The sequence below is a fragment of the Xyrauchen texanus genome, chromosome 4, assembly GCF_025860055.1.
Source record: "Xyrauchen texanus isolate HMW12.3.18 chromosome 4, RBS_HiC_50CHRs, whole genome shotgun sequence".
Classification (NCBI taxonomy): Eukaryota; Metazoa; Chordata; class Actinopteri; order Cypriniformes; family Catostomidae; genus Xyrauchen; species Xyrauchen texanus.
The window spans coordinates 4,132,952-4,155,070 of record NC_068279.1 but is presented as its reverse complement, the minus strand read 5'-3'; the positions used below and the strand labels follow the sequence as shown (position 1 = coordinate 4,155,070).

At 39.4% G+C, this 22,119-nt stretch overlaps 1 protein-coding gene across 1 annotated transcript in view; it reads right to left on the bottom strand.

Annotated features, from left to right (window-relative positions):
• smad4b (SMAD family member 4b) overlaps positions 1 to 22,119 on the bottom strand; it is a 30,605-nt gene that overhangs the window by 4,007 nt on the left and 4,479 nt on the right. Inside the window, exons 4-10 of the mRNA XM_052125607.1 lie at positions 21,970 to 21,999; positions 20,404 to 20,616; positions 19,366 to 19,470; positions 19,208 to 19,258; positions 18,550 to 18,733; positions 14,461 to 14,629; positions 13,143 to 13,281 (exon numbers count right to left, since the gene is read on the bottom strand). Coding sequence (XP_051981567.1) covers positions 13,143 to 13,281; positions 14,461 to 14,629; positions 18,550 to 18,733; positions 19,208 to 19,258; positions 19,366 to 19,470; positions 20,404 to 20,616; positions 21,970 to 21,999 — 891 coding nt within the window. The remainder of the gene's footprint in view (positions 1 to 13,142; positions 13,282 to 14,460; positions 14,630 to 18,549; positions 18,734 to 19,207; positions 19,259 to 19,365; positions 19,471 to 20,403; positions 20,617 to 21,969; positions 22,000 to 22,119) is intronic.

The following is a 22,119-nucleotide window of genomic DNA, read 5'->3' as shown; positions in this document are numbered from 1 at the left end:
AAAGGATACAATTCCCAATTCACAATCATGTTTCTCTTCACATGATCCTCACCAAGAGCCCTCAAGAAAGGCAAAGTAGTTGTCCCATTTCTTAGCATACGCGTCCAATCTGCCAAGCTGCTTATATGACATCTTTTCAAATGCTGCCACCTTGCCCAATTCGGTGAACCATTCTTGAAATGAGGGAGCGCCTTTTGACGTATCCTCGAAGAATTATCTGTCTGTCAATCATTACACTCATTTGGACCCTGTTTTCTGTATATCTGTCACCTACTTTAATAACCGCCTCATCTCACAATATACATAGTTTTATTAACTCTTACCAATAATTCTTGAATCTTAGCAGAAAAATCATAGAGCATGGCCCATGTTTCCATCCCCCAACTGACATCGCCAGCAGGAAAGTGTGTCTTTTAAACCAAATCTATAGGGAGTCCCCTTGCATCCCTATACAGGGTTTAAAAAAGTATTCTTACCCACACCCCATCCTCCAATACCAAGTTCAAATCTCGTTCCCATAACCTCTTAATTCCACAAGATTACGAATCAACAAGGAATAATACACTGACGCTTCATGACCCTTTCCAAAGGCTGTGAGCACCATACAGAGTGTACCATACAGAGATTTAGGGGGCTGTGTACTACCCCAAAAATAGTACAAAGTAGATGTAAATACCTGAAACATTGAGACCTAGAAATCCCAAATTGCGGTGTTATACTTTCAAATGATCTCAAAGCTCAGTTTTCATAAAGATCACCAAGTGTAGCAACACCCCTCTCCATCCATACTTTCCAGCAAAAGGGAGACTTGTTAATACACAATTTGAGGAAACATTTAGGCAAGTATCGAAATACATACATACAGGAAACCTTTGTCCATACTTAATGTAAGTGTGAAATAATGGGGTGCATTTTTACTTCTCTATGCAATTTAACAAAGACTTTGCAATTGTGAAATTGGGTCAAGGACTGCTTGTTCAAATATAGTACCAGGTAGGGGCTTTCTCAGGTGGAAGATACCAATGGGCCAGGTGTCTGAGACTAAAAGCATATTAATAAAGAACATTTTGGGGAGGCTTAAACCTCCTTTGTCAATAGGTCTATGTAACTTACTAAAATGCTACCAAAGTAATTTACCATTCCAATAAAAGACTTCGATATTCTATCAAATTGTTTGGAATAAGAAAGAGGAACTTCTAGAAGGAGAGACTGTAGTAGATAATTGAATTTGGGGATGCAATTTATTTTTATAACATTGACATTCCCTGCCATAGACAAATGTAATGAAGCCCACCTGTCAACAATGCACAAGTACCTTTTCATTATTGGGCCAAATCGCTCAAATTTGCTGGAAATAAAATGCCTAAATACATAATGCCTTGTTTGGGCCATTGAAAGGTGCCAGGTTGGAAAGCTGTGGCAGGGCAATATGCTGCCAGAGCAAGAGCTTCTGATTCAGACCAATTCACCCTGAATCCTGAAAATTTGGAGACAGAATTAATCATTTTATGGAGGCTAGGCATAGATCTGGGTCTAAGACAAATAATAATATATCATCTGCATAGAGTAAAAGTTTATGCACCGCACCTCCTGCTACAATACCAGGAAAATCATCCTCTTTTCTTATTGCTGCTGCTAATTGTTCCAGGGCAAGACAGAACAATAAAGGGGAGAGAGGACAGCCTTGCTGGGTTCCCCTACCAAGAGAAATATAATCTGAAATGTATCCATTAGTTTGCACTGCCGCTAACGTTTATCTATAAAGTTCAACATTTCCAAATCTTAAAAAGATAGGGTGGAATGGGACTATCAAATGCATTCTTGGTGTCAAGTGAGATGGCAGCGATCGAGGTCTGATCATTCGCTACTGACCATATCATATTTATAAAACGTCTTAATACGATCAGAAGAACTACGACCATGAATAAACCCCAATTGATCTATATGTATAATAGATGTAATTACACTGCTTAATTGATTAGCCAGAATTTTAGACAATATTATTTACATCTAACTGGATCAGGGAAATTGGACAAGTCAAGTCAAATTTATTTGTATAGCACTTTTCACAATAGGTGAACAACAGGTTTCAAAGCAGCTGTACATGAAATTATGGAATAACAGAATATAATGAATATAATGCCAATATTAGTTATGTTAAGAAATATTAGTTGTTAAAATTAATAAACTAACTAAGTGTTGTGGGTCAATGGTTACATTTTAGTGTTAAAGTCCTTGAAGTCATCCGAATTAACAGGAAATACAAGTAGATGCACTGTGCTTTGATTTTGGCAGTTGAAGGCTTTTGTTAGAGGTAAAAATTTTTGTATGCACTTTTTTTTTTTTTAAGAGTGTTGTCCCTCCTTTGACCAAGTTGATATAGGTATCATTCAGTGAGGAGCGTCGCAGTCCGGCTGGAAACTTATGGCAGATCATTTTGGTGAACTCCATCTTGAGCCCATGCTTCAGACAGATGCTCATGAAGATTCCCATATCTTTGAGTTTGCATCAATTCATCCTCTGTGAAGTCTGTCTTAGTAGACGGAAGTGAAGTCTGGCTGGCACATGCTGAAGTTGGTCATCATCACTCAGTGACACAGTGGGCGTCGGACATCAGGCATGACCGGAGATGGATCTGGCAGGCTCTGGTAACCTCAGGATATAATCCCGAGGTTTATACAGGGAAAGAAATAGAATAAAATTAGTGTAGATGCCATTCACTTTAAAGCAGGGTTAAAGAATAAGATAATTTTTTCAGTTCTGGCAGACCTAACTAAAGCAGCATAACTATAAATTGAGGGATAAATTAGGTGCATGCCTGGCTGAATAGATACGTTTTTAGTTTAGACTTATATTGAGAGAGTTTGTTGGAGTTTCGAACATTGCTAAAAAGACCATTCCATTGTTTAGGATCCAAATATGAAAATGATCTCCCTATTTTGTTATTGATATTCTCGGTAATGTTTAAAGGCCGGAGTTTTGTGATCATAGTGAGCATGATGGATTATAGTGTGATAGAAGGTCACTTAAGTATTTTGGAGCTAAACATACAAAGCTTCGTAAGTAATTAACAGAATTATAAAATTAATACGAGACTTAACAGGTAGCCAATGTAATGCCGATAAAATGGGACTTATGTGATCATATTTCTTGGTTCTAGTTAGCACTTTTCCTGCTGCATTTTGAACCAACTAAAGTTTATTTATTCAACTTGAAGGACATCCTCCCAGTAATGCATTAGAAAATAATGTTGTCTTGAGGTCATGAACGCATTAATTTGCTTTTCAGCATCAGAAACAGATAGCATGTGTCGTAACTTACCAATAATTCTGAAGTGGAAGAATACAGTTCTACAAATATTGGAAATTTGTTTTTCAAAGTTTAGATTGCTATAAAAAAAATATATAACCTAAATGTTTTACAGTAGAAGTTTACGTTACAGTACTATAACCGTCTCGTATTTTTAATACAAAACAAAGTTAAAAACGCAATAATGGGGGATTCCGCTTGTCTAATAGCTGTTCAAGAAGGAAAGATGATACCCAAATGAATAAACACTATTTCCGTTTTTATATTCCCATATAAACAACAATAATTGTCAACACCCAAAAAGTAATTCCCAAAAAACAAAACAATGTAACAGATAGTTACTTTACAAAACTTGGTCATTGGTCACACACTTCAATGAAGCATAAATTGATGTGTGTAGGTCTTATCTGCTGGTATAGATCCTCAAACAATGTCCAAAGTAGCAGCAGTCACTTAGTAGATCAATAGTCCAACCATTTGCGATGAATTGACTTCAAACGGTAACAATTCTCATGCATGCGATTCTTCCAAATCAGGAACAGTCATAGGTAAACCAAAAGTCCCAAGCTTACATCCCTCTGGGCTCTAAATCCATAGTTATAGTTGGAGACATGCAGTGTTAAAGTCATCTATAAAGAGTCCTTTTTAAGTTGAGCTTGAAATGAAACATTTCCCAACCAGGACATAGCACAAACACAGGTAAGCCATGCTTCCTACTACTGCTGTTCTGCTCACTTCCTCTACAAACCCACCTTTACTTAAGGAGCACATTTAGAAACCATAGCACCCCTAGCGGTGTGGAAGAAAGACTGCAGAAAAAAACGTAGTAACAGGCTTGTCTGTTACAGTACATCCTTCAAGAGTCAGATTATATTTTAGTGTCTCATTTTTTATTGTTTTAGTTCCAATATTTAATACTTTTGTTTTATCAGAATTGAGTAGATGGAAATTTCAAGCCATCCACTTTTTGATGTCATTTATATACTGTTAATTTGCAATATTGTGAAATTTCGTTGGGTATCGAAGAAATATAAAGATGGGTATCGTCGGCATAACAGGGAAAACAAATTTCATGGTTCCAGATAATGTCTCCAGGGGAAGCATATATAGGGAGAAAAGCAGAGGCCCTAAAACTGATCCCTGGGGCACTCCATACTTAACTTTAATTTGTTCTGACAGTTCCTCATTTACACAGACAAAGTGGTAGCGGTCAGAGAGATAGGACCTAAACCAAGCTAATGCCTGTACACTAATGGCAACATAATTTTCAAACCTATCCAAGACAATGTCATAATCTATGGTGTTGAAGGCAGCACTAAGATCTAAGAGGACTAGAAAAGAAATGTAGCCGCGATGAAATGATAAGAGGAAGTAATTTGTAACTGTATAAGTGCAGTCTCTGTACTGTGATGGGGCCTAAATCCTGACTGAAGTTCTTCAAAACTACAATTTCTCTGTAAAAATGAACATTGTTGGGAGGACACTACATTTTCTAGTATTTTTTTACATAAATGGGAGATTTGAAATCAGTCTATAATTTGCCAGTTCTCCTGGATCAAGCTGTGGATTCTTGATAAGCGGTTTGATATCTGCCAGTTAAAAGTTTATTGGGACATGCCCTAAGGATATTGAGGAGTTAATAGTATTAAGAACAGGTGCAAGAAGACACCTCTTTTAGGAGTTTAGTTGGCATTGAGTCTAACATACATGTTGATCCTGATGTTTTGAAAATTTTTGTTAGCTCTTCCTGATCAATAACAGAGAAGGATGGAAGTTGCTCGTAGGGAATAATTTTAGTCTTCTAGGGTGCTGTAGCAGATGAATGCGTAATTCCAATTTTTTTTCTGATAATTTCAATTTTATCAGTAAAGAAATTCATAAAGTCATTATTACTATGCTGCGATAGAATATCTGGTTCAAACAAAGTTTTAATCCTAACCAATTTAGACACAGTACTGAATAAACATCTAGGATTGTTGTGTTTATTTTCCATGAGTTTTCTCAAATATGCAGACCTGGAAGTTTTTAGAGCCTGTCTGTGGTTAGAAACACTATCCTTCCATGCATTGAGAAATACCTCTAATTTGGTGTTCTTCCACTTATGCTCCATTTTCCAAGCTGCTCTCTTGAGAGCATGAGTGTTACAATTTGTACTATGGTGCTAGATTTTTCTCTTCAACTTTCTTTATTCGAAGGGGAGCGACACTATCTAGAGTGCTAGCAAAGACTGTATCCATATTTTCTAACACAACATCAAGTTCTTCTAAAGTATGTTTGTCGTACTGAGTATTTCAGACAAATCTGATAGATTATTAATTAAGCTATTTTTAGTTATAGAAAGAATAGTTCTACCTGAACGATAACATTGTGTTTATTGAGTTACCTTTTCTAAGCACAGCATACAAGATATGAGGTAATGATCTGAGATATCATCGCTCTGTGGCAGAATTTCTATATTATCAACATCAATCAATCCATTTTTATTTATATAGCAAATTTAAAAACAACCAAGGTTGACCAAAGTGCTGTACAGTCAAAAGTATACAAACCAAACAAGCAAATATTACGATGCACTCACAGGGAAGAGAGAAGATTCAAGGATGTTTAAAAGCCAAAGACAATGGATGAGTTTTAAGTCAAGTTTTAAAAACAGAAATAGAAGGGACAGTTCTAACTTGAGTCAGGAGACCATTTAAGTCTGGATCTTGGGATAATAAGCAGGTCAAGACCACTAGATCTAAGAGATCTAGATGGTCTGTGAGGGTGCAACAACTCAGAAAGATATTGTGGGGCCAGATTGTTTAGAGATTTGAACACAAATAATACCATTTTTAAATCAATCCTACATTTGATAGGGAGCCAATGCAATGAAATCAGCACTGGTGTAATGTGGTCAAATTTACGTTTCCCCTTTAAGAGTTTGTTTATAAAATTTTAGGCAACTGTCAAACAGTACACCTAAATTCCTAGCACAAGTAGTACTGTATGGTGCAAGAGAGCAGAATATGGCCCTGGTGGTCTATATACTGTTGCAAGAACAAAAGACGACAAAGATTTGTTATTTATATCTGACGATGACACATTAAGCATTATCAGTTCAAAAGATTTAAACTTATATTCAGACATTTGATTAATTCTAAAAATATCACTGTAAATTGTAGCAACACCTCCTCAACCTCTCAGACAAGGCTCAAGTTTTCAACAATAACCTGAGGGAATATATTCATTTTTTTTTAATCCAGGTTTCAGTCATACAGAGCGAATTCAAACTATGATCTGTAATGACTTCATTTACAATTTGTGGTTTGTGATTTTGAAGCCCTACCTTTATATGATGTTTTTCTACATTTTTATTTTTTATTTTCAAGTTTGACCTAAAATCAACTTTTTTTTCAATGTCTTAATGAGGGTTTTGTGTTTGGTAGTTCAGGGAACAGACACAGTCTCTATATGATATATAGGTGATTCATTTTCTATGTGTTGTAGTTTATGTGACCTGTGTGATGTCTCAATGCAGCTAGCAGACGTTCAGATTAGCCAGTTTCTCTGCTTCCTGACCTGGGGAACAGTTAGCCAAATTCTATCCCTATTAAGACTATGAGATATTTTACTGTAGAGGAGAGCTGCACCTTCCCTGGACGGATGGAGTCTGTCTCCCTTTAGCAGGTCAAGTCTTCCCCAAAAACTCTTCCAATTGTCTATGAATTCTATGCTATTCTCCAGACACCACTCAGACATCCAGCCATACTGTAACACTAAAATAATATAAACCTCATCACCATGACGAGTAGGGAGGGGGTCAGAGTGTATTACAGTGTCTGACATAGTTTTTGCATGTTCACACACCTCTTTAACATTATATTTAGTGATCTCTGACTGGCGAAGCCGGACATCATTAGTGCCAACATGAATAACAATCTTAGAAAATCTACATTTAGCATTAGCCAGCACTTGTAAATTTGATCTGATGTCAGATGCTCTGGCACCTGAAAGGCATTTAACAATAGTGGCTGGAGTCTCTATTTCCACGTTCCTTACAATAGAGTCACCAATAGCAAGGGAGCCTTCAACATGATTCTCAGTAAGTACATCACTGAGTGGAGTGAATTGATTGGAAATCCTAACAGTAAGGGGAGAAGTAGTGTCACTTTTCCCTACGAGTATGCTGCAACGGATGTAACCCAAACACCCTGCTGAGGGGGCACTATAGCCAGAACCAAAGTGTGTGTGTTGCTCTCTGTACTACCCGCATATGAAACAATATCTACTGGCTTCTCTTTCTCACTGGCCTCCACTAGTGTTCGGATGCATGTCTCGAACTTATTTAACTTCTACGTCAGGTTGACTAATTCTTTACATTTATTACATCTAAATACCTTACTGCTGATGGAAGAAGCTATAGTAAATGTGACATGTGGTGCAAGTATCAATAACGTGAGGTGATGCCACGACTTACCGCAATTGTTTGATGTTGTGGTGGCTTTTGATCAGCGGGGGTTTGAGATCGATGTAAATCCCTCACGTAATTGTTGTTGGTGTGGTGGTTCCTGATCACCAGTGGTTTGAGATCGATGTAAAGATCCGTGTAAAAAATGTGTGTGGTAAAGCACCCAGTTCAAGCATGAAAAAAGTACAAAGGCGGGTGCGCGCGGTAAAATGCACGTAGTTTTATCGCATTAAATGTATAAAAGCAGAAAAAACAATACATGCAAAAAAAATGGTAGATTAAATATTAAACTGTCAAAATCGAAAGATAAGCAATGCTAAGCATACTACAAACACAAGCGCTAGCAGGAACAGGAAACAGCAGCACCACAAGAAACAGCGTCACAGCCAAGTGTGATGGAAACCGATCCTTGAAAGTGACAATAACTCTTACATTAATTTGAGTCTTTATCTTTTTTAAGAATGAGACTGATTAGGGCTTGCATCATGGTTGGCGGATGTTCACTTTCTTTAATGACTCTGTGCAAACCAGTTCTGTGACATAAGATCAAAAACTTATGCAGCAAAACCTTCTGGTCCCAGTGCCTTTCCTATTGGCAAGGCTTTAATTACCTCAACAAGCTCCTCCAAAGCCAAGAGAGTCAAGAAAGTATTTTTGATCACTTCTTAATGGCTCTACGAAGTTGCTAATATCCTTATCGGTATACATAGACGTGGAGCTATAAAGATCTAAATATAATTATTTAAAGGCTTTATTAATATCTGTAGCAGAAGTAAATATATTGCCTCCAGTAGTCTTCACAGAAGGAATGGTGGAAAAAACTCTGTTTTATGTATCTGGCAAGTGTTTCCCTGCTTTGTTCCCCAACTCAAAGTATGTCTGTCTTGCCCTGAATAACCAAAATCCTACCTTCTGTGACAAAATAGTATTGTACTTATACTTTGGCCCTCTAGGACTATTGGTTGACATTTGGCACTTCAGCTCCTTTTCAGCACTTTTAATACTCTTTTCCAATTTCATGAATTCCTGTGCTTGGATATTTTTAATGAAAGAGGCATATTGCATGATCCACCTCCTAAGAACTGTCTTAAGTGCCTCTCCCATGCCACACCCACAGAGGTCACTGAGGACTAGTTGGTCTTTAACATTTGTTGAAATGCTGGGTCCTGTAAAAGGGATGTATTAAAGTGCAATCTATCCGATTGTCTTTTCTCTATATATGGCAAACACACCAAAACATGATCTGAGAAAAACATGAATTTGATATATCCTTTAGTTTTTCCCACATCCTTCCATATCAGCCTTTGTAGCAGGTTGGTTAGCCTATAGCTCTCTTTTGTTTAACTCCAGAAACTCAACCCGTTTTTCAACATCGTCCATTCTTGTGATCAGGGTGGAAAGTTTCACCTCCTTAGCGGTGATCACTTGACGTATTTCTGCCCTCCATGTCAGTCAAGATTTTCATTAGTGCTGCATAAATGTTCGAGATATCCCGACCTATGTCATGAAGCTCGCTGTTGTCACTATCGACTAGACCTCTGCCATTTTGATCCTGTTAGGATTTTGATGTGTGAGAACGTAAGTGCATTTTAATGTCTCCACAGCCTGACGATTTCAAATTTTTCAACATCCTGCCCTCCCATCACAGTTTAAAAAACAAAACTATTAGTTCTCACATATTTTTAAATAGTCATAGAATCTCGTTTCATTTTCCTTCATGTGAGTTTGTGGGTTTAATCAGAGACCCTTATCATAATGTGAAAGTGAAGAATTTAGGACAGTAATATACTACTTTTGCATAACATTAATAGAATAGATTAGAATAGAATAGGCTGGATTCTTCGGGAACCAGCACCTTATCATGGTGGAGAGGTTTGTGTGCCCTTATGATCCTGAGGGCTGAGTTGTCTGGAGCCAGGTGCTCCTGGTAGGGTCTCCCAAGGCAAAGTGGTCTCAGGTGAGGTCTCAGGTGAGGTCTCAGGTGAGGTCTCAGGTGAGGTCTCAGGTGAGGTCTCAGGTGAGCGGGCCAGGCCCAGACGGACGGCTCGTTGGCGAGCAACTGGTGGCCGGGCTTGTCACGGAGCCCTGCCGGGCACAGGCCGAAGGAGCGACGTGACACCCACCTCTATATCCCTTGAGCACACCACCCATTGGAGAAACCGCAGGAGTAGGGTGCGCTGCCATATGGGTGGCAGTGAAGGCCGTGGGTCTCGACGGACCAGAACCGGGCGGCAAAGGCTTGCTCTAGGGACGTGGAATGTCACCTCGCTGGGGGAAGGAGCCGGTACTGGTGAGGGATGTGGAGTGCTACCAGTTGGATCTGGTGGGGCTTACTTCGAGACACAGTTTTGGCTCTGAATCCAAACTCCTGGATAGGGGATTAACTCTATTCTTCTCTGGAGTATCCCCAGCTGAGCGCCGCTACGTTGGAGTTTACCCAGGTGGACAAGAGGGTCGCCTCCCTAAGCCTACAGGTTGTGGGGGGGACTCTGACTGTTGTCTGTGCAAATGCACCGAACAGCAGTTCAGAGTATTCTGCCTTTTTGGAGACCCTGAATGGAGTCCTGAATAGGGCCCCAGTAGGGGACTCCATAGTGATGCTTGGTGACTTCAAAGCGCACGTGGGAAAAGACAGGGACACCTGGAAAGGCGTGATTGGGAGGAACGGCCTCCCTTATCTGAACCCGAGTGGATGTTTGTTATTAGACTTCTTTGCTAGTCATGGATTATCTATAACAAACACCATATTCGAACATAAGGATGCTCATAAGTATACGTGGTACCAGAGCACCCAAGTCCAAAGGTCGATGATCGATTTTGTAATTGTGTCGTCGGATCTGAGGCCATATGTTTTGGACACTCGGGTGAAGGCGGAGCTGTCAAACGATCATCAACCATCTGGTGGTGGGTTGGGTCAGGGGTGGGGAAAGACTGTGCACAGACCTGGGAAGCCCAAGCGAGTAGTCCACGAGATCTTCAACTCACACCTCCGGCGGAGCTTTTCAGGCATCCCTGCGGAGGTTGGGGACATTGAATCGGAGTGGGCAATGTTCAAAGCTTCCATTGCTGAAGCCGCGGTGGAGAGGTTTTAGGTGCCGCAAGGGGTGGTAACCCTCGAAAACCGTGGTGGACACTGGTGGTCAGGGAAGCTGTCCGACTGAAGAAAGAAGCCTTCCGGGATTTGTTGTCCCGGAGGTCTCCGGAGGCAGTTACAAGGTACCGACAGGCCCGAAGGGCTGCGGCCTCTCCCGTGAGGCAGGCAAAGCAGTGGGTGTGGGAAAAGTTCGGAGAAGCCATGGAGAAGGACTTTCGGTCCGCACCAAAGTGCTTCTGGAAAACCGTCCGCCACCTTAGGAGGGGGAAACGGGGAACCATCCAAGCTGTATACAGCAAAGATGGGATGCTGTTGACCTCAACCGAGGAAGTTATTGGGTGGTGGAAGGAACTTTGAAGAACTCCTAAATCCCAACACGCCCTCTATGCTAGAGGCAGAGCCGGAGGCTGATGGGGGATCAGATTCTATTTCCCTGGGGGAGGTCACTGAGGTAGTCCAACAACTCCGCAGTGGCAAAGCCCCGAGGATTGATGAGATCCGACCAGAAATGATGAAAGCTTTGGATGTGGAGGGGGTGTCATGGATGACACGCCTCTTCTACACTGCGTGGAATCTGGGACAGTGCCTAGGAGTGGCAGAACGGGATGGTGGTTCCCCTCTTCAAAAAGGGGTATCAGAGAGTGTGTGCCAACTACAGTAAACAATTTTATTCTTTAAACATAAAAGAACTCACTCGCGCTTACATCGAAAGAAACATACAAAAAAAAAACGGCTGCATTAAACATTTGAAGAAACTCCAGCGAGTTCCCTCGCATCCTATTCCCACTTTGGTGCATTCCATTCAGCAGTGATCGTCCCTATGCCATATTCCCTTCAAAGACAATTGCTATCCACTGTGAGAGCTTCAAAGGGCTGAAAAGGTGAAAACTGTAATTTAGAACTAAAATTTTAAAAGATTCTTATAGAAAAATCTGTTTGGAACAACAATACAGCATGGATTGTGCACCCTTCTAAGTGCCCTGCGGAGTCATGATCAGCGCTAGTTAGAACACAGCCAGACACGCTGATCAGATTGAGGGGGTGGGGATGTTCTCGTTCTAGAAATCATTTGATTGGTCGAAATTCATGCAGTACATTGTGTCCCATTTTTCTGGGTTTTTTTAACCGGAAGAGGGAGACTGCAGATTTTAAAAGGATAGTTCAACCAAAAATAAAAATTGTCACATTATTTACTCACTCTCACGATATCCCAGGTGTGTATGACTTTCTTCACCGGAACACATTTGAAGAATAACTGAAAAATATCTCAGCTCAGTAGTTCCTTAAAATGCAAGTGGATGGTGATACGATTTCGAAGCTCATAAAAAAATCAAAAAAAAAATCAAAAAAAAATAAAAATCACAGACAGTCAGCATAAATGTCATCGATATGACTTCAGTGGTTAAATTAATATATTCTAAAGTGATACGTCACTTTTGGTGCAAAAAAATCTATATTCAAGTACTTTTTAACTACAATCCAACACTTCTGGTAAGGTTCACAAGAGGGTAGAGATCACGTGGTCTCTCATGAGACATATTCTCGTTGCCATATTATGGACATAATCTCACATTCTCTTTCATGTGTCGTACGTGCCTCGGTTCTCATGTCTCACATGCCAGTGTGTGTCATTACACATGCCTGCCGCGGTTGACCGTAAATAGGGCTGGACTGGCAATCTGGAATACCGGGCACTTTCCAGGTGGGCCGACGCACTTTGGGGCCGATCAGGGGTGGACTGGCCAGGGGGAGAACTGAGCTGGCCAGTGGGTCGGCCGCGAAACGTGCCGAATGGGCCGTGATAAGCAAAAAAGAGCCGCCGCGTTATGCAGAACGTAGCACAAAATGGTGCCGCGATATTACCCACCCCGTTTCTCTTCCCAGTCCAGCCCTGACCGGAAGTGATTATTTAGAGTTAAAAAGTAATTAAATATGGATCTTTTTCACACCAAAAGTGATCATTAGATTTAGAGGACATTCATTTAACAGCTGAAGATTCATATCACCATCCACTTGCATTATAAGGACCTACTGTGCTGAGATATCTTTCTATTTTTCTTCAAATGTGTTCTGGTGTAGAAAGAAAGTCATCCACCCGGGATATCATGAGGGTGAGTAAATAATGAGAGCATTTTTGTCATGATGTTGATTACCTTTTCTTTACCCTTGTGCGACCCCACGTCACGTGTGAAGTGTGTGTTTTGTCTTCCCTATATGCTATGCATAATTTCCTTTCATTTAAATAGCAAAAACCTGATGTAATATGATCGTATGAATGATTGCAAGACTCACTGATAGCAGGAGCGATGCCGCCCACTGACCCAGGGCCTGGGATGTTTCCCGCCACTGCAGCCGCCTGCGCAGTTGCTGCAGCCTTAGCAGTAGCTGCCTGCTGCTGCATTTGCCGATGACACTGCCGTAAATCGAACACCTGCAGAAACAAGGCGAAGCAATAAAATTAACTTCAATAATCGGACTTTAACCAGATATGCAACGCAAATGTACTACTTGGATATTCAGTAGAGGGTGGAGTTACTACTACTTTTTTTACATTACATTTAATTGTTCTAAGACTGCGAGTGCAACGCGAGTCGTAAAGACAAATTATGAATTGGTTCAGTGATGAATTCAGATGGTTATATCATGCTACTTTGATACAAAGTGGCCATAAAACGTACAGTATATGTGTACTTATGACACATGACATCTACATATGACACTTAAGAAAAATAAAAAATGTATGAATGTCATTGCATTACTCAGGGTAGGGATGGAGGTATTGCCCCAAGTGAAGGAGATCAAGTACCTCGGGGTCTTGTTCACGAGTGAGGGGACAATGGAGCGGGAGGTTGGCCGGAGAATCGGGGCAGCGGGGGCGGTATTGCACTCGCTCTATCGCACCATTGTCACGAAAAGAGAGCTGAGCCAAAAGGCAAAGCTCTCGATCTACCGGTCAATTTTTGTTCCTACCCTCACCTATGGTCATGAAGGCTGGGTCATAACCGAAAGAACTAGGTTGTGAGTACAAGCGGCCGAAATGGGCTTCCTCAGAAGGGTGGCGGGCTTCTCCCTTAGAGATAGGGTGAGGAGCTCAGTCATCCGTGAGGAGCTCGGAGTAGAGCCGCTGCTCCTTTGCGTCGAAAGGAGCCAGTTGAGGTGGTTTGGGCATCTGGTAAGAATGCCCCCTGGGTGCCTCCCTAGTCCAGCTGGGAGGAGGCCTCGGGGAAGACCCAGGACTAGGTGGAGAGATTACATCACCACACTGGCCTGGGATTGCCTCTGGGTCCCCTAGTCAGAGCTGGTTAATGTGGCTCGGGATAGGGAAGTTTGGGGCCCCCTGCTGGAGCTACTGCCCCAGCAACCCAACTTCGGATAAGAGGTTGAAGATAGATGGATGGATCATTGCATTAGATAACATAATATTATTATTAGGTGTGAATTAAGTGTCCAAACATATTTACATACCATAGAATGTACTTGGTAAACCAAGGCAGTTCAATACATATTTATAGTGATACCATGGTACATTTGTGCTATATTACTGCAGTACTCCGTAATCACATAACTGTAATAGCATGTCATGGGTGAGAGATGTCTATATTTGTGTTACCTTGATGTAAGCACTGGGGTAAATTTTGTGGACAGCATCTCCCGGAGCTCGTCCAGCCTCCCGGTCCAGATAATAACTCTGGACAAACACAGCGTGATCACTGAGACAGTGCACCCACACATCCCCCTCGCCTTTACACTCCAGCTGAACTCCTTTACCAATGTGAAGCCTGAGGACAGAGACAAAAAGCTGATACAAGTTGAACCCAATTGAAAGCATTTTTGTCATGATGTTGATTACCCTTTCTTTAACCTTGTGCGACCCCACATCACGTGTGAACGGTGTTTCGTATTCGCTATATGCTATGCATAATTTCATTTCATTTAAACCGACTAATCTCAGTTCAGAACACTCCGGACTGTCATTAAAGGGTTAAACTTTTGACGCACTGAGTCATGTGACAAAACATCAATCTAAGCGAAGTTTGTCTATATGAGAAACGCCAACAAAACTACATCTGGAAAGAAACATCATTACGTTTTTACACGGAGACCTTTTTGAGTCAAAAGAGTAAAATCTCTAGTTTTATCTGAAAAGCCATTTTTTTTAAATGTCATTGATTTATCGTGAAACACAATGACGTGTACTATAAGGCCGATTTTATCACACTTAGAATCAACTGGTTCACCCAGAAGCTGAAAAACATTGCTTTCAGAGGCTTTAGATGGAGTTAGGATGAACATAAGGTGCATTTCAAACTGTTCTGACCCCAGTGCAGACAGACCGCGCACTGGAGGTTAAGCCATTCACTTAATAGGGAGCAAGGGAGCATCCTATAGCTTTCCTATGCAGCCAAGTGCTTTTACTCCAAACATAAAATGGTAATCATCACACAGATTCAGAATTTATGATGCTAATTCTTATTAAAACATGGTTGGCAGTGATCGGATGATGCTGGTTATTACTTTGAATCAGAATGAATTATGCTAATTTCTGATAGATAAATGCTACAGCGCTGACTATCACGTGTTTGTTTGACAGCGCAAAGAGAGATCATTGAGATTTTGTTGCCAAAGCAGAAAAGAAAATGTAACATAAAGAGTTAAATCTACTCAAATAACTTATTTGTATCCCGTATCTTTACTTCATCATCCCTGAATAATGATTGTATGTTGAGGTAGGTCTGTTTAGATTATGTATTTGAGATGATATTACATTAAATGTGGGCACTGCCATTGAAACAGACTGCAGTGGAAGTTATTTTAGGCTACTAAGAAAAGCTTCCGCTCTGCGAACACGGAAGTGTGATAAAAACCTATACACAAATGCAACTTATATGGGTTTTTGTTTTTCTCACAACAATGTGATTTTGACCCAGTGCGACTAATAGTCAGGTGCGACTTTATTTCCGAAAAAACGTCTGTAATGTCTCAAAAACATGAATAACCAACAATCATGGAATCATAAACAATTTGATAAAAAACAAATAGCAAAATTCACAACTTAGTTCCGCTGTCCACATATGTGGACATAGTTTTTTAGGAAAACTATTTTAGTTAGTTTAGTTTATTAGTTACAAATCAAAAAGGGAAATGGAAAATGAACACAGCACGATCACGCTCTGTGAATGGGGCCAATTTTTGGAGGGTTTAAAAAGGCAGAAATGTGAAGCATTTAATTTTATAAAAGCACTTACATTAATGTATTATTTGAGAGGCAAAGTTGTTTAAATAGTCATTTTAATGGCCGTCTTGGGGTTTACAGTGTACGTCGTAATTAGGGCTGAGTATCGCTCAAACATTTTCAATATCCGATACCTTCGGTATCTACCCACCGGTTCCAAAATTATAATTTTCTGATACTTGGGTATAAAAAAAAAAAAAAAACTCTGCAGGAAAACCAGCGGGAACCGGTATTACCACGCTAGGTGGTACTATGGGATAATTTTCGGTAAACATGGTTAGGGTTAAGCTTACACAATAAAGCAAGACACCTAGATTTAAAACTTTGAACTATTTTTTATTTATTTGAACTAAATGTTCATTTAAAGTGCGTTTAAAATGTGTTGTTCAACTTCTTGAAAGATGGCTTTACAACAGTTGTGAACATCTTACTGGCAAAGAAGCTTCATCTGTGCATTCTCTACCCGTCAGGTATTTCGTTATCCAGGAAAATACATAGTGTGTGAATACATTTGTTTTGTTCCCTCCTTCACGATATATATATATATATATATATATATATATATATATATATATATACATACAATTACATCGGAAACTTCGGGCTAAGGGATTAGTGAATATTCTAGCTTGATTAATTTTGCATTGAAAATTAAATAATTTATTTAAAAATGAAAAACTTAATCAAAATACATTTCTAAATTCAAATTGCACTCCAAACAAAACGAAAAAGCAAATAAATAAATAATAAAGTGATATATAATTTTATATATATATATATATATATATTACGGCTGTTGATTTAATGCGTTAATTCAGTGCAATTAATTTGACAAAAAAATAACGCATTAAAAAGAAATTACCGCCATTAAATCGCAATGCCCCCCGGAACATAATATGGAAGATTCCTGAGAAATGCAAGCTTGTAGTACCACCTGTTTACTCCAGAGGGCAGTAAGTGAAACTTCAGCTGTATGAGCAACACACAGTTTATACAGTGAAGAAAAACACTTCACCAGCAACAACACAAAAATGCGTTACATTCTTGCGTTCAAAACACTTCATGGAGCGCAAATCCGAACTAAGGGATCTCAATGTTCTAAGTATTAAACTATATTTATCTTGACACAGTGACAGAAAAATTGTAATCAATTGACAGCCCTAATATATACATATACACGTAACCACCTTTCCATTTACCATCAGGCAAGAATCCGTCTAAACATGCAGGCGGAAAATGACACACAAATGAAGACAAAAACAATTACGAATGTAAAAACAATAATTATAATGATGATAATGATAATAATCACTGAATTATAAATTATGGTTCCAGGTGAATGTGTTTTTGTATTATTTTACAGGCTGCAGAGTTGCGTTCACAATAAACTGCTCTGTGGAAATAAAGTGAACTTAACTCAAAACACTTCCTGAACTGAGATGTCTGAGGTCATTTGCAGCACTCATAAAAAATAAAAATCGGAAGGCAGAAACAAAGATTGAGATCCTTAGATTGCGCGTGTTCCATGAGACTGCACGCCTCCGTATCAGTGCGTCATATATGCACATATACGGCTTCTCTGTCATATGTACTTAATAATATAATAAAGAGTTTTTCTTCAAACGCGTGTCTTTGTGTCTACGGGCAAATAATTTGTAATATTAATTTGATAAATTAATGGAAAACGAGCCAAATATCGTCATGACATGGTCAAAGGCATCAGCTATTGGTGATCACTCTGACCATCATTGATCCCGAGATCATCGTCCGTTTGCTCAACCCGAATGTGCATTTCTCTCTAGAAATTAACGAAATGTTCAGACAGTCTCTTGCTGGTTTTTCCAACAAATTCAAGATCATTCCCGCTTTTGCCGGTGTCGCTATTATGGCTCATTATTACGGATTAGTATTTCTCTGTATTGTAGAACAGTGTTAGTAATGTTGCTGATAACATTCTTTCTCAGCCCTGGAGGCTCGAGCTCAAACCATTTTCTGATACTAGTGTTTTTTCCTTGATGCCTAAACACAGCCAATCACCAGCACTTTTAGATTTGGGCACATCTAGCATGCTACATGCTTATTATCACTGACATTGACGAGATTAACCCCTTAGGTAGCGAAATATGGTACCGAACGACAAGACATTTTTCAATACTCGATTGTTTTGAGGCAATTCGGTCGGAGCCTAAAATGTATCGAACTCGATACCCAGCCCTAGTCGTAATGGCAATGAAGTTGTAAACTTGGATATACCTTTACACAGAAACCCATATTTTTTCACTGTAACTCAGATTTTTGCTTTTTAAAAAGACAAAAATGGACAAGTTCAAATACATTTTTGTGCTAATCAACATTATGCCAGAAATGCTGTTAATTGAGTTTAACTTGTATTGAACCCAGAATATTCCTTTAATCTTTTAAATCCTACATAGAGTCAGAACAGATGGAAGTACAGGAAATGCATACCTGGCTCTCTCTATTGCCTCTGTGCGGTGAACGTTACTCAGTTGCCCAAGACAGAAGCGATCTCCACCTGATGGGTCCACATAACCATCCACCATTACGATGGGACAGTTGGACGGGACCTTAAAAGTCTCGCCTACCTGAATATCCATCTCAAAGTACGCGATAGAGCACCAGTAATCTGGAGCTGAGACAGAGAGAGAGAGCTCACAGTTACAAATCAATGAGCACATGTAACACATTATAACATTTCAAAATACTGAAATAAGAAACTTTAAAATGGTGATGTGATGTCAAAATAGGGTTGCATTCTTATTTGCATCTGGAATGTGTCTCAAACCACCTCTGGAGGTTTACCATCACCCCACGCTGTGTAAATATGTACTTTGAGATACAAGTACTCCATTGACCATTGAGATTGGCTATTGCCCTAAAGCTAGCGGCAAAACATTGCACGCCTTTAAAAACGTCACATACGTGAGCTGTTAAACAGTGAATGCTTCGGTGCAGTAAAAAACAGTTAAGTGTTCAATTTGGGATGATCTTACTCTTTGAAAATTAATACACTACATGGCTGTGCCACAGAGTAAATTATAAGTGTATATTGTATAGTGCATCATCTGGGCCACAGCTCCAGCAATACAGCCTTTTTATTCCTCACCTGGATGGGTGGAAACTGGAGGTTGGAAAGCCAGTTCACCATGCACTGACCCTGAGATATAGAGGGAGAAAAACGTTCACCAACAGACAAACTGACTTCAAGCTGATAGTAATGGCGTTTATAAGAGCAGGAGTAGTTATATTGTGTAAGTCACTCACAGTACTGGCCGGTATGGGGCAGTGGCGGATGATGCTGTAGGTGGCCGTTCTGATTTGGGATACCGGGGGGGAAACTGCTTCCTCTAGGCCAGGAGCTGGGGACATCTTATGGAAACAAAAATATAAATATCATACATTCATAAAAGCATTTAGCCTGTAAACCATACCGAATTACATGCATGCGAGTTTTAAGGCGAATCTTATGGTCTCTTTTTGGCAATAATACATAAATAGTAATTCTATAGAACTTCTGAATTTTAAAGTGAATATGTATATTTATGAAAGAATATATACGTATATACACACATTTAGCTGCTTATGACGTGGCTACAACCCAAATAAATAAATACGTGGACATAAAATATTGATTTGCATTGAAATGATGTAATAAGAAAGAAAAAGCTGAACAGCTGAAATCCACCTCCAGTTTGCGTCATAGTTCTGATGGTGATTATTATGTACAAATGACCGTCTGACTCCTCAGGACTCTGTCCAGCCTCTTACATGGCTACTTGCCAAATAAATAATTAAATGCATATAAAACATTGATTTGAGTTGACATTTTTTACTTTCTTTATTAATGTTCTCACAGGGATCCCAAAAGCAGGAATGTTGGCTCGCAATACCGGATGAGCAGTTTGATACGTGGATGTGCGGTGTTACTGAGAAATATCAGACCACTAGATGGCGCCATTGACCAATCAGAATCGAGTATTCCAGGAAGCTGTATAATAAATTAAAGTTGTGCATATACTGGCAGAGTTTTTATAGTCAAATCTATAGTGAAAAAAATCTACCGGTGCTAAAGAAGTAATCCAAAGTATTTAGAATACATTACTGACTTTAAGTAATCTACTGGAATACGTTACAAATGTCATTTTACAGCATGTATTCTGTAATCTGTAGTGGAATACATTTCAAAAGTAACCCTCCCAACCCTGATTACATCACGTGTTGTTCTGAAAGCCAAAAGGAATCAAATGGAACTCGGAATGTAAACATCTGATTCTCAAAAAGGAACATAGACTGGTGATTTACTTGTTGGTCCGACCATCATACTGGTGAATGCAGAGGTAGAGGCGGAGCTTGCAGAGTCAGTTGGGGGCAGTTGGACGGGGCTGTTGAACGTGTCAGCCGGGGCAGAGGAGGCAGCAGTGTGCTGGATAGTTTGACTACTGTGACCACCATCAGCAGCAGAATGAGACGACTGACCCTCGAATTCATCCTTCACCATCACTTCCCCACTTGGGCCTACATATTCATACACAAAAACACAGCAATCTGCTTCAATATGTTAGGGAATGTAAAGTCAGCCAGTCATTATCTAAAAATAAACCCTGCAGCAGTGATCAGGGGTGGACTGCACATTGCCCAGCTTAATACACAGTTACATACCAAATAAATCAATAAATGCATATGAAATATTGATTTAAGCTTATATTAGTTTATTATGTGCAGTGCTAAAGGGATAGTTCACACAAAAAGGTAAATTCTATCACCATTTACTATGACTTTCTTTCTTCTGCTGAACACTTAAAGATTTTTAGAAAAATATCTCAGTGTCCGTACAATACAAGTGAATGGTGACCAAAATTTTTAAGCTCTAAAAAGCACATAAAGGCAGCATAAAAGTAATCCATATGACTCCAATGGTTTAAGAAGTGATATGATAAGTGTAGGTGAGAAACAGATCAATATTTAGGTAATTTTTTACTATAAATCTCCACTTTTGACCATCCCCGACCAGTAGGTGGCGATACGTATGAAGAATGTGAATCACAAAAAACAAAAGTTAAATGTTAAACTGAAAGTGGAGATTTATAGTAAAAAAGGACTTGAATATTGATCCGTTTCTCACCCACACCTATCATGTCACTTCTGAAGACAAGGATTTATCCACTGGAGTCTTATGGATAACTTTTATGCTACCTTTATGTGCTTTTTGCAGCTTCAAAGTTCTTGCCCACATTCACTTGCATTGTATGGGCCGACAGTGCAGAAATATTCTTCAAAAATGTATTGTTTGTGTTCAGCAGAAGATAAAGTCATACACATTGAATGAATTCACAAGAATGTGTTTTTACTGCAGGATATTAGCAATGCTGTAATAGTTCAACTGTTTATTTTTATTAAGAAAAATCTAGAATGAATGTATTTAAATGATCCATTCATAGCATGTTGGGCATTTGTAATCCACGTTTAACACAATATCCTAAATTGTCTGAACGTGAGGAATTCACAAGAGTGTGATTAGCTACTAAAAGTAACTTTTTTTTTAATAAATGTGAATATTTGGTTAAAGGGTTTGGGTATGACACTTGAAAATTCTACTTAAAGGATGTTTTCATTAAAAGAAAAAAAATAGGACAACATTTGTTTATAAATTAACTCTGATTATATGAGAAGAAAGAAACCACAGAGTGAAACAAGACATTAAACTATCACAGCCATGTAAGAAATCGTTTGCCTTGAACAAAAGTCAATTATACAGTCATAATACAAAAATGTTTGACCACAAAATGCCATGATTGACCAATCAGAATCAAGTATTTAAGAGAGCCATATTTAATATTAATCAAACGAGCATGCATCAGTTGCACTCACCTGGGCCACCTAGTGTAAGTACAGACAGATCTGAAAATTAAAGAGACACCATGAAAATAAGAATTAAAGCATGCACAAGAATTAAAACACACACACGTTAAGGCCAGTTTATACTTCTGCATCGAACCAATGCCATAGGCTCCACGTTGC